This window comes from Ptychodera flava, chromosome 21 (assembly GCF_041260155.1).
Source record: "Ptychodera flava strain L36383 chromosome 21, AS_Pfla_20210202, whole genome shotgun sequence".
Lineage (NCBI taxonomy): Eukaryota > Metazoa > Hemichordata > Enteropneusta > Ptychoderidae > Ptychodera > Ptychodera flava.
This window is the reverse complement of record NC_091948.1, coordinates 24,647,893-24,660,567: the sequence shown is the minus strand read 5'-3', so window position 1 is coordinate 24,660,567 and position 12,675 is coordinate 24,647,893. Positions and strand designations below refer to the sequence as shown.

Genomic DNA, 12,675 nt, shown 5'->3' with positions numbered 1-12,675 from the left:
AGTACCAGGTCGGCCCTAATTTCATCTGTGTTCCGACTAATAGGAACGTAACGGGCGACTTAGGGTTTTTTCAAAGATTGCAAAAACAAAAAGCGCGCAAACACACTTCGTCAGTGTGCGATTAGCATGTCCTATTTCATAATCTAATCGCTGACCTCACACAAAGCCTGATCTTATATTCGTGATGTTGTCCGATTGTCCAATCGTTGGGCTTCTTGTTCAGGGATTGTGTAGGAGCACAGGGACTGTGGTAGGAGTAACCATACACAGAACTCAACACCTGCCTTTGAGTGAGGTAGCAGTATTATGATGTAACAAGTATTTCTCTCCATGCTGGACAAAAAGCTTTTTTCGGCACATCTTTTCAACTAGACTGGAAGATCCGTCGCTCGAGGGCGCTCTCTACCCCCCCCCCCCCCCACCCCCCAGAGAGCGCCCTTCAGCAACGGATCTTCCAGTCTACTTTTCAACAGGCCCGGAAAATTACATGACTTTGCTGGATATCATGAAATTGGCGAATCTGTTGAACGCTTTGAGAGCAGTGCGTACTTGACAGACCGAATACCTTCAAAGTGACGGTGCTACATGCAGCCTGCTCCAAACTTCCCGCGAACCTTGACTCCTGTGAGGAAGCCTAATGGTAGATATTGACATTACACGAACTTGTCTAGAGTCTATGGGCTTTTTATTGTCTTATCCTGGACAAATTGAAGGAATAAACTTTAGTTAACTTTAGTAACATAACATCGATAGTGGTGTTATCACGTAATAGCCGAGTGATAACTTCGGCGTAAACCGGAGCAATTGAAGATATAAAATTTGCAAATATTCATATATGTTATACAAAAGGTGTCAATACGTTTACCAGTGCAGCTGGATTTGCCCCAAGTCTGTGGGCATATAAATATCAAAACAGAGTAAATTGAAAGCAATATACTCACGGAAATAATGACTTATCATCTCTTTCAAATATATACAGAAACGAAAATGTGAAGGCTTTGTATAACCATAGTTTTGGTGACTTTAAAAGTTCACATAAATGTACGAAAAAAGAGCGAGCGGGCGAGAGCATAGATCTTCAATGAAGTTTCACTTTGTCAGTAAGGGTCAGGTTGTTGTTATTCTCGCGTTTATCGTCTGTTTTCACTGCAACACTGGATCGGATGACAGATTTACAACAATAAATGTAAACACAATAAAACAAACGGATGATAAGCAGAACAATGAGTCGGGGGGGGGGGGGATTCCGAGAGGTTGCCTGTGAAAAGAAAAATCCAACCAAGGATGACAGAGAAAATGAAAAAGATTGCAAGCAGATATGAAGTAAAAAATAATGCACAGAAGTTACTTTAAGTCTTTACTTACAATTTTCGGCGCGCTCTCAGGGAGCACCATTTTATAACATCTTTCATTGCTTGCTTTTGGCCAAGGCTAAGAAAAAATGTTTGCTTCTGAAGCGCACCCTTCTGCAGCACCTTTTATAATGTCAGTGCTCACAGAAACCTGCGAAATTTCTTTAAGATTGCCATAATTAGGAATGATACTAAGGTGAAAGAATTTAATGTCTTAATGATATCCTTAATGTATTTATTTTGTCTTTTACAGTATGTTATAGGATACATCTATTAATATCCAAATAGCTGCTCGCATCAACTTTTGAAACAGTAGAAATTCGGAGCATTTCTGTAGAATATTGTATATATATATATATATATATATATATATATATATATATATATATATATATATATATATATATATATATATATATATATATATATATACGAGCAGGACGTAGATTGATGTCTTCATCGGACTGGTAGAGTGCTCAATAGTTGAACTGCAGCTATAGGTAGATGAAAGTCCGGAGCTGGATTATTAGATTAAAACATTTATTCGCTACTCAGAGTTTCGCGCATCTTGCGATGCAGTCATCAGGCAACTGATGACTGCATCGCAAGATGCACGAAACTCTTAGTAGCGAATAAATGTTTTAATTTAATAATCCAGCTCCGGACTTTTATCTCTCTCTCTCTCCTCTCTCTCTCTCTCTCCTCTCCTCTCTCTCTCTCTCTCTCTCTCTCTCTCTCTATATATATATATATATATATATATATATATATATATATATATATATATATATATATATATATATATATATATATATATATATATATATATATATATATGCAGAAGCTGCATTTTGATTTCTTTGATTTAATTTGAATTTCTTTGCATTAAGTAGTAAATCTGATGGAAAGCGTCTTTACGTTTTCAAGGCCATCAACAGTTTTGTCAGAGGAGCTACTGAAACAGGTGTCGGGAACTACTGAAGCTACTGAAACAGGTGTCAGAAACAACTGAACAAAAGGTGGATTCGCTCACAAAAATTGGGCAGTTAAAATGGTGCAGTCAAAATGACAAGTTAAAACATTGCCGATTAAGTTATGGAAAGGTACGTCGCCCGACCTTTCATATTCATCCTAGTTACCTGTTCTTTATGCCAATATGGCAGGGGGAGTGTATACAGACAGGTGCCGCAAACTATAAGCTGTTCGTGAAAAAAGGTGTTCATGCGGAGTTTTTCAGCGGGTGGGCAAATTTCAAAACTAATCAGTCTAAGTGGGAAAAAATCGATATTTACTGTGGGCGGGGAAGAAATTTTACTATTTTTCGGTGGATGGGGAGAATACTTTTGACAGTGGGTACGAAAGTACATAGAGGGAGGGGAAAGCCGTGGTTGATAGAATTTTAGAGGAGATTAAGCGCCAAACTCAGCCTGAGACGGAGCAATGTTCCAAGGTATACTGCTAGCTGCTCACAAGGTTTTGCGTTGTTCTGGGTTGCCTAGTGGGCATATTGTGGGCAATGGGGAATTTAAGTAGTGGGGAGAGGGTAGACTTGGTTCAAGTCGGTGAATTTCTAAAAAAAAACTTTTGTAATAGTTTCTCTTATGTCTCTCCTATTTCATACAAACCTATTTGGAATTTAGCAGCCCAGGCCTCAGGCCAGGTTTTCCTTGCGATTAATTGAACGCGTTACCTTTGAGTCTGCGCAGTAGTGAGTGAGTTTCTGCCAGATTCATGTGATTCCGGGAGAAACTCCCCTGTATAGCGTTCACCCCACTCACGCGTTTCACATGAAAACAGAACACAAATCATCGCGTTCACCCCACTCAAACATTCACAAATCACAGACTTGAACCAAGTCTAGGGAGAGGGCAGTGGGAGCTTGAATTCTTTTGGTGAGTGGGGAGCGTACAGACCATGGAGGAGGGCAGTGGGCATCACAATTTTGCGGGAGGGCATATTTGCCGTGTGTGCCAGTGGGAGGACAGTTACGAACAGCCTTCCCGATTTTCGATCAAGGTCAAAATTAAGTAAAATCTGTATATCATCCTTATCAAAAACCGTTTAAAAATGTGTAAAATGCATTTCAGAATTTATTGGTGCCCCAAATGTTACTCCCTAGAACATCAGTGAGTTTCAACGACTTTCTCTGAGATCGAGCAAATTTAAGAAGTATACGTCAATGCTACCTGTCCGTAGGAAATGTTTTATCAAAGTTCTCTACTCTTATTATAAGTGTGCCAAAATAAAATGACGTCATCGAATTCATCTGACAAAGCTAAAGACGTTTTCTGTACATTTGCAAACTTTCTTGCGTGACTTTATCGACTGTAAGTCTGAGCGTTCAGCTGTATGGTGAAAATTTTGACTCTTCACAGTGTAGCTTATTTTTGTGTTGGGTTCAATAGACAGCAAGAGTAATAGGGCTGTTCACAGTTTACGTCACTGTTCTCTCATTAATATGCAAAAATAAATATTTGTCCGCATTTTTAGATTACACTTTTGAAAACTACGCATGCAAAAACGACGCAAACACATATTAGTAGGCGACTGCTAGTGTAACAATGAATACTAAAAGCCGTATTCACCGACTCAGGGTACAAGCTGCAAAAACGACCGTGTATGCAACATTGATAAAATTTGCCCGCATTTCAAGCTGCGTGTCTGATGTCGCGCGCTTACAGCTAAACCTGTAACCGTGAACAGCGCTATAAGGGAAGTTCATGGTGCCAGTATTCATTTGTAACGGGAGAGAAAGGGCCAAGAACTCACGTCATTATGAAAGTGTTGTGAAACTACAGTTTTCTTTAATTGCGTTAAAAGCGAACTAAAGTCAAAAGAATGTCAACTTGGAGTACATTGGTAAAATTTCAAAAGTACAACCTTTCTGTGTAAAAAGATCATCTTGCAGTACACGGACAAGAATACATTGTACATGGAAGTACACGTTAGTTTTTGGGTGTGTTCAGTGCAACGGATTGCACTGAACTGTCAGTGCAACGGATTGCACTGAACTGATGAACTGAATTGAATTGAATTGAATTGAATTGAGAAAGGGTCATACAAAAGTCAACCCTCTGAGTGCTGCAATTTTTTGCCGCCAAAATTATAGTGCAACATTTTACAATTTTTAATTTTTTTTGTAATTCTTTTGATAATTTTGGACCAAATAGATGTCACATTTCATTGGCTAACGTTTTTCATCAAAATTATGTAAAAAATCTGGAAAAAAATGACTGGGGTATAAGCCTTATTTTATAAAGGCGAAAAAAATTGACTAAGGCGCTCAAAGGGTTAAAGAAATAGAACAAAAAGTAGTCATGTTATCCTCACTCAGTCAAAGGAATGACTGTCCACTTGAGTTGAAGTCGGGCATTTATTACACGAAAAGACCCCATTTCATGCGACAACCACCACCGCGCCCGTCGGTATCGTCTCGGTAATACGAAGTCCACTGCCCGGGGTAGGCGCACAAGATGCGACTTGCCCCTCCGCCGCACTGTCCGCCATCGCCATCTGCGTACCACTCGTAACAAAGTTTGACGTCGTAGATCCAGCTCGGTGCCTCCGAAGGAACTCTGAGTTGCCATGACATCCGGCATCCTCCACCGCGTCCGTCGGTGTCGTCTCTGTAATAGGCTGTATAGCTGTTGACGGAGGCACAAAGCTCGTTAGCAGCTCCACCGCCGCACTGCCCGCCATCACCGTCAGCGTACCACTTGTAACATATCTTGACCTGCAACCAATATAAACATAAGCATCCTATGATTTCCTGAACATTGAATATCGGACAATGACGCCACTTAAAGCAGAGGCGATGATTAGAGCTTACCTTGACGGAACACGAAGTTTCGAATTTTTAAGCTTGGAAGACGTTCTATGTTTGTGATATTTCCGGAGATACACCGCGTCATGTTACGACTTTGATAACTCGCTCCCTGTAATAGCTTTTTGCAATCGAAAAAATGACGATAGTGACAACAGCGACAATGTCGGCGACATATTAATGATGATGATGATGATGATGATGATGATGATGATGATGATGATGATGATGATAAACATGGAAGGAGAAAACGGTGACAATAAATTATGACAAATTACAATAAACACGATTGGAACTAATTTGGGATAATTGGATATACATATTTTTCAATAGGTGATATATAGTTGAACGTTGCAATATTACAGATTACTCATAAAAACAAGTGTGTAACTCAGAAAGAAAAGCAGATGAGCTTACATTTGCAGGTGAAAACGGCCTTACTTCACTATCCAATTATCCCAAATTAGTTCCAATCGTGTTAATATGTTAATGTTGAAGATGCTATAAGGTAACATCAGATGGTTCGATGACGTTATCAGCGATAAAATAGATACCGTGGTGTCTAACTGAACTAAGGGAAGTCATCACTTGTTTATTGTTTCAAAATCTATGCAACCATTAAAGAGGTAACTGTCAAATCATGTCACGAAAAAATGGCTGAAAATTCTCAAATTATCCAAAGGATGAACGGGTGTTCAAGTTACTAGTAACATTTCTCCGAGTCCTTCGATGGAAAGTCTGTTATTTAATTAGTCGTCCCTTCGTATACTTCTTGTTGGGTGGGAAGTTGAAATTCATGATATTACATGACGAAATTGAACGAAACGGCACACTTCAAGAACAGTGTTGAAGTTAGCCCGAATGGAGTCTGTAAAATATTAAGGGCTCAGTTTACTCTTACCTGATTGAACCATGATTCTGCACCAGGTGCCATTATTGCCCATCTCATTCTGCATCCACCTCCCCGGCCATCGGTGTCATCCCTGTAATAATTGGTGTAATGGTTAACTCCCGCACACAGAAGCCGGGCTGCCCCACCTCCGCACTGGCCACCATCGCCATCTGCGTACCAGCTGTAACAAAGCTGCGCCCTTTGCTTGAACCACGACGGGACGATCGACCCGGGCGGTGGAATCTTACAGTCGTACCCGTTGATTCCGCAGGGATAATATCTCTCCATGGCCGTGCACGCATGTGGACAACAATCACCCATATCATATTCATTTTCGTTGTTATTGCAGGACCGATGGCACCAACCGTCTCCGATGGAACTTTCCCTGCACGACAATCCTCGGGCGGTGCGCCCTCGGGGCTTTGGGAATCCCAAAAGCTCGATTTCACTGTCAAGTTCACAGTTCAATTCGCTGGCTCTTCCGAGCACGTACTCGTGAAGTTCAATCCTTTCTTGCAAGCGATAACCAGAAGGGTCGTCGACGACTGGGTCATCATGTATCTGTGCATGTACTTCGCTCACCTTTGAACAGTTCAATGTTGCCACGAACTCAAGGGTATCTGCTAAAGTGCGGGCTGCGGGTTGCGGGTTGCGGGCTGCGGGTTGCGGTTGCGGGCTGCGGGCTGCGGGTTTTTAGAATTATGGCTAGATTTCTAATATATGTAATATGGCATTTAGTATATAAGAAATAAAACCTTTAGAAGGTGTCTATTATCAATAATCATGACCAGGTCTATCGTACAGTATCCCTTTTCCTGCCAAGTCCATATTTTCAACATCAGGTCAAGATGGTTAAAATTAATGAAACACAACATATTCCATATTGTGTATTTTAACATAATACTGTACATTTGAAGGCTGTTGAAAACATATATGCTGTAAAATTGATTTTTTGGACTAAAGATGCTATAACAGACCATACCAAGTGGGTGAAAATACGTCATGTTTTCTGAAAAAAAATCTGCTAAACTAAAAGCGGCGATTCCGAGGACCAATTTATTTGTTCCGAGCTGCCTGGCCATCACAAATAAATAATTTGGGATCTGAAATCACTTTTCTTTCTTGCCATGGATGTGAGTGAGAAATAATACCAGACTGACAAAAAAATTCGCGCCTCGGAAATGTCGCCACTTATCGCGGAATGAAAATTGTTACATTTCTAGTATCAGGCCATAGGAAGTAAATTCTTAGTAATGCATCTATTCACAATTCGGTTCTAGGGCAACACATACAGAAAATTAAACAATGCCTACTTAAATGCAATGTGTAAGGAAAGATTTGACTTCAAAAAGCGTAGAAGTGTTGTGTATTTAAATGCCGTGTATTTTTCATGAAATCTTTAAAAAGAAAAAGACGTACGACAATGGACTTAGCTTACTTTGCCGTTTCGGTTCAACCGAGGTCACGACCACAGAGAACGACATTCCGCTAACATTTTACGCGAGAATTTCAGCGGGAAAAACACGTCGGTGCGTTGACTTATTTTCAGGAATCGATCTAATAGGAATATTTTTGGATGAGTTTGTGTTCTGCAGCTCTCATAATTGTGTATCTCCTAATATCATGAACATATTCTATGACTTGCACCTGCAGCATGATAGTCGCTCCATATGCATTTGATCCAGCGTGACTATGAAAAGTTTCCTAGGACTATTATCGTGTTCACCACAATAAAATAATTTTAAACGGCATTGAAAACGATTCTGAAAATTGTGCTTTTATCGGCGGTTGAACTAATCTGAAGTGTGAGAAGGGCATGGCATTCTATGAAAAAGTAACAAATTATTAGGCGTGTCGAGTTTCAACGAACCGAAGTTCATCTCCCAGTTCATCTGTGCTGTCAACGATCCGAAACTTACTTTTAAACTATCCGTCCTAATCATTACATAAAAAGTTAATATAGCGAGTTGTTGTGAAATCTGTCTTGTGTTCATATTATTACTCATCCGTGTTCAGTCATATCATTTCGAAAGCTCCGATCGGCAGTGCGCTGTGCAACGGCGAATGTTGGATGGGAAATGGACTATTCTGACGTTGGTGGTGCTTTACCAGATGTAAGCTAAAATAACGGCATTATTCAAGAAGTTCACGGCTTTTATTCCATAAACAAATACATCTAGATACTATTTTAGCGTTTATTCTATCTACTAGCGAAAATGATACCAAAAATCAGACATTTTTTCATGCCCGCAACCCGCAGCCCGCAGCCCGCAACCCGCAGCCCGCAGCCCGCAACCCGCAAAATAGCGCATCCGGAACTCAAGCAGAGTGCTCGACGTCTGTTCGGACTCTTCAGCGCTGTGTCCAACAGGTACCGTCTGCTCTTCGAACGCTTGGCTGTCTACCATCGTATCTGGTCGCGCAACTTCAGCGCCGCCGGTGCTGCTACCAGCCAGGCAGTCGCGATGTGCAACTGCAAGGTAGACAACGGCCGCCGACGAAAAAAGCGTGACGACGACAAGAATGAAGCTCAGAAAATAATGCCAGCTTTTGTTCTTCATCTCTTTCTCTTTTCCGATGTCAAGATGATGAGATTCTACCATTTTGCCATACTGGAAGGGATCAGCTCCCGGCTCCAACATCTTTTTCGCGTCTTCCATTTGCGCAAAACGACCGGTTGCCAACTGCAATTTGCAGAGAAGCAGATCACAACAGGGTTGCGGCCGAACTCTTTCGAGACCAGGAGCAGCGCCGTGAGAAATGACACAAAGTCTAAAATCTCGCCTCCTTATAACAACTCCAGAGCCCATCACACTTCCTCGTCGCGAGAAAGTGAATTCCGGGAAACAAGCATTTCGCCGGATGTCAACAGGATCAAGTTCCAGGAACCAGAGAATCTACTCTCATCACATCCGGGTCCTTCAAAAAGTCATAAATGTTATTTTTTGTCTGTAGCATGAACGCAAATTATTTTCTTCATCGGATTCTAGGCTGAGACATTGTGTAACATAGTTCTGACTTCATACATCACTTGCGAAAGATTAATAAAATTAATATATTATCTGAAACATGGGTTGATATAGCTTCATAAACTCCAATCAATCATATATTCGCAGGCTACCTTGCTCGCTATAGATTTCTCCGATTTCCGAAAAGTTATACTACCTATTCAAGCGCGTTTTGGAGCCATTTCCTGTGGGTCTTAAGTGAAATATATGTACACACAATGATGTCAAGGTGACCTTGTTTTCATCAGCTTGAAACAGGTCTTTGAACACTAAAACAGTTTTCATCTGTGGAAAGAAGTGATGATGAAATCTCCTTGAGTATCCAAAGTGCGGAATCCACACCCGAAATTCAAAAACAGCAGTAAAACCATCGACGATGTTCAGGGTATTTTGATCGAAAGATTTTGTGTTTGCCGTTGTTTACCAGTGTTCTTTGCATGTGTAGAGGCATTTTACTGTAAGAATTTCTTTACAAGGAAGCGATATAATGCATCGCCATTTTCGGAAAGACGTAACCACTGGCAACTACCAAAATTATCTGAGATACAACAGCAGTCGCATGGAAATAAGCAAGTTCGCTAATCAAACGGTGTTTCTTCGGGCCCCCCCCCCCCCCCCCCGACACAGCTCTGTACCGCGTCGACATGGCTAAGCCGAGCAGGTCGGACGATTCGAATGCGACACTCCACGGGGGTAGAAAGGGCACTCCATTCTCTCTGAGGAGCTAGGTGACACCACATCCTCCTCGGAGTAGTCGGAACTAAGTTCTCAGTTTCTTCTGGACTATAACAATTGATTAGTGTAAGACGGCAAATTTTGCTCTTTCAGCGCACAAAATTCTCAGTGCACTTTTACCTGCACAAAATTCTCCAACCGAATGATACCCGATCACAGGTACCAGCTTGAATCGAGGGGCACCCACCGCCTCCAAAAGTGAATGCCAATCGTAAGCTATACGTGCGAGGATGACCGCATCGGACCATTATTTTCAAGAGATAAGTGAGAGACACGTTGTTGTATCTGGATTTAAAAACTACCAACATTAACTGATAATTTAGAACCGTCCTGTCACTTTACACCTTTCTGACAAGCACTGTAACCCTTCATTACTGTTACCAATAAAAATATCTGTTAATACAGCACAGGTTTATGATGACAGTATGCCAAGAAGATGCAGTCTGAAAAGTGACGTCACGGGAAACATCTCAATCCAGACAATCGCACCAGCCATAATTCCAATATGCCAATCAAAGAAATTGTCGTCGTATCGTCGAATTCCAGCGAGATTGGGGAGGGGTTTGCTTTACCGTGTTTTTTTTACTTCTACCACGGTCGTAGACCCCATGGGTACCCTATCGGGCCATCCCGGAAGCCACCCTATTCCCCGGGGGCAATGCAATCGGAAACACGTTGGTATTTTACACGTAATCTGGCCTTGATTTCTGTATAGGACTCGTAACCCCTTCATTTCAGGTCATTATATAGACAGCGAAAACAAAAACAAGCTCCTCACACGTTTGTTTAAGCACGTCTGGATCCATCTATTAAAGTTAGCTTCCGTTATTATGGCCCGATTGGGCGAAAAGTCCAGGGTCACCTGAAATTGGAAAACTGCGAAAAAAGGAAGGGGGCTATTCCTTCGATTCACAAGGCACAGAAAGAAGGTCATCTTGATTTTTAAAAAGGTCCATTCAGTTACAAGGCCTTGTTTCACTGTGCATAAACATTCCATGAGATTGAGCCGATTCTCGGCACGTTTTCGTTCGCTGAACTCGTTTCACTACATTAGTCCGAATACAAGTGTCATCTGTCTTAATAAAAACGTCTTGCCTTGACAAATTATCTTTTGAGGCCTGTCTCGTCATAATTTGTGTCAGCAGAGGGGAACTGATGGATTCATTGGCACCGTGTTGTTCAGGTAAGGCAAGTTACAGGTGCAAATTGGCTGCCAAACGGAGACCTGCGGTTCATCGATTGAAAGCATTTGACTGATGATGGGCATCTGTTTACATCTAACCGATATTCAAGAAACTTGTCGGGAACAAAACTGATCTTCGGAAAAAAAGAAGACAGTGACATTTTTAATAATGAAACGTGCCTTTCACTTTGTCTTTCATCGTCAATTATGTATCAACATTTCAACAAGATGTCTTTGAGTAGGAAATAAGGTGTTTTTGTATTGTAACTCTCCATAAATATAATATATAATGAATACATTGGTTTGTTGTAAAATATATTTCAGGTGGTATCAAAATGCGTGACCAGAGTAACATGTTCACTTGTACGGATCTTGATACTTTGACATGACTGAAATATTTTGTTCTCGAGCAATGGACCTTATATATTAAGTTCTCTTTCCTTTCCATTATCAATGCGTGCTGGACTGTGTAAGCGGCAAGTTTCATGCCCGCACATTCTGGTATTTCTGGTCGTCTGAAGGTATTTAAAAATGTAGGACATTATTATTCTACGAGAAAGCCAGTCTTTGTGGAAATGTAAAACTTGCTTGAAAGTAAGCCCCACGCAGTAGCCATTCGACACAGATAATTCGGTGGATTTGGTTTGAATCTGCCATCATGGGCAACAAAGGGAGAGATGAGAAAGCAATTACGTGTAAAATGTGACGTACACGGGAAATAACAGAAAAGAGGGGAGTTAGGGAGAAATTAGATGAATAAAACAATTACAGCGGTACAGCAAAGCCAACATAGCTTGGTGAAGATGATGACAGCACCGTAAACAGCAGCACGAGTTACAAAGATCTTTTTTTGGAATTTCGGGGACTCAGTACCCCGAATTTCTGGTAGATTTAAAAGAAGAGTATAAGGGTCTCGGGAGGAAAAGCTCTTTAAAGAGACACAGTCGTTGGAAGTGCGTTCGAAGGTCCTATGGGACCCATACGATGAATGTAAACACTGTATCCAATACAAGGTACAATGGTGATTGATGAAAGTTAAAACATATGTCATAACCTACATCGTATGATTTAAATGTTGCAGCTATGATGATGTGCATCTAGATGTCGAGCACGAAATACATTGTTTGTAAACAAAACACTCGCACAGGCGCAGTTCCGACGACCGCTTCCCTTTAATTTTCCGCTTATGCCACACAGTGTATGTACAAGAAAAGGTGATCGTCAGACAGTCTGATCGTCAAGAGTTGAAAATTGAATATCGTTTCTAGACTTTGCATTGGTTTAAAACTTACACGCAGACTGTGATGCCAAGCCACTACTGCAGCTCCTTTTGACATGACTGTATGTAACGCACTACATATACACAGGATGATGAAGTCATCAAAATGTCCCAGGGAGATGCCGCGGGGACGTGGATCATCAAATCGTTTTTGTTTGTTTGTTTGTTTGGGTTTTTTTTTTTTTTGGTTTTTTTTGAGCGGATCGGTGAGTTGACTGATTAAGACATTAGCCTGAGGGGAATGTACCGGTTCCTTCCCGCCTGTAATAACTGGCTGCTCCCAAATCCCCATGGATACGTATATCTAGTTGTTCAGGTCTGTATTCGTGGAATCACGGAAGAGCATTGCACCTTGGAGTGCGTAAAGTTATGCCACTGGGTGTATATCGTATGCATTTCTCGA

General features: G+C 41.2%; 1 protein-coding gene across 1 annotated transcript; it reads right to left on the bottom strand.

Moving 5' to 3' along the window:
• Positions 1-4,133: 4,133 nt before the first annotated feature.
• Positions 4,134-8,924, bottom strand: LOC139121814 (perivitellin-2 67 kDa subunit-like). Its single transcript, XM_070687013.1, has 2 exons — positions 6,077-8,924; positions 4,134-5,085 (listed from the first exon to the last, which is right to left on the bottom strand). Exons 1-2 carry the CDS (start codon positions 6,386-6,388, stop codon positions 4,729-4,731), a joined length of 669 nt encoding a protein of 222 aa, XP_070543114.1. The 5' UTR covers positions 6,389-8,924; the 3' UTR covers positions 4,134-4,728.
• Positions 8,925-12,675: the final 3,751 nt, after the last annotated feature.

What these genes read in the sequence shown, in the direction of transcription:
- LOC139121814 (XM_070687013.1), bottom strand. Translation starts at nt 6,388, where the DNA reads ATGGGTGATTGTTGTCCACATGCGTGCACGGCCATGGAGAGATATTAT. An exon ending in CAGAATCATGGTTCAATCAG is followed by an intron (nt 5,086 to 6,076) that starts GTAAGAGTAAAC and finishes TATTGGTTGCAG; the next exon opens with GTCAAGATATGTTACAAGTG.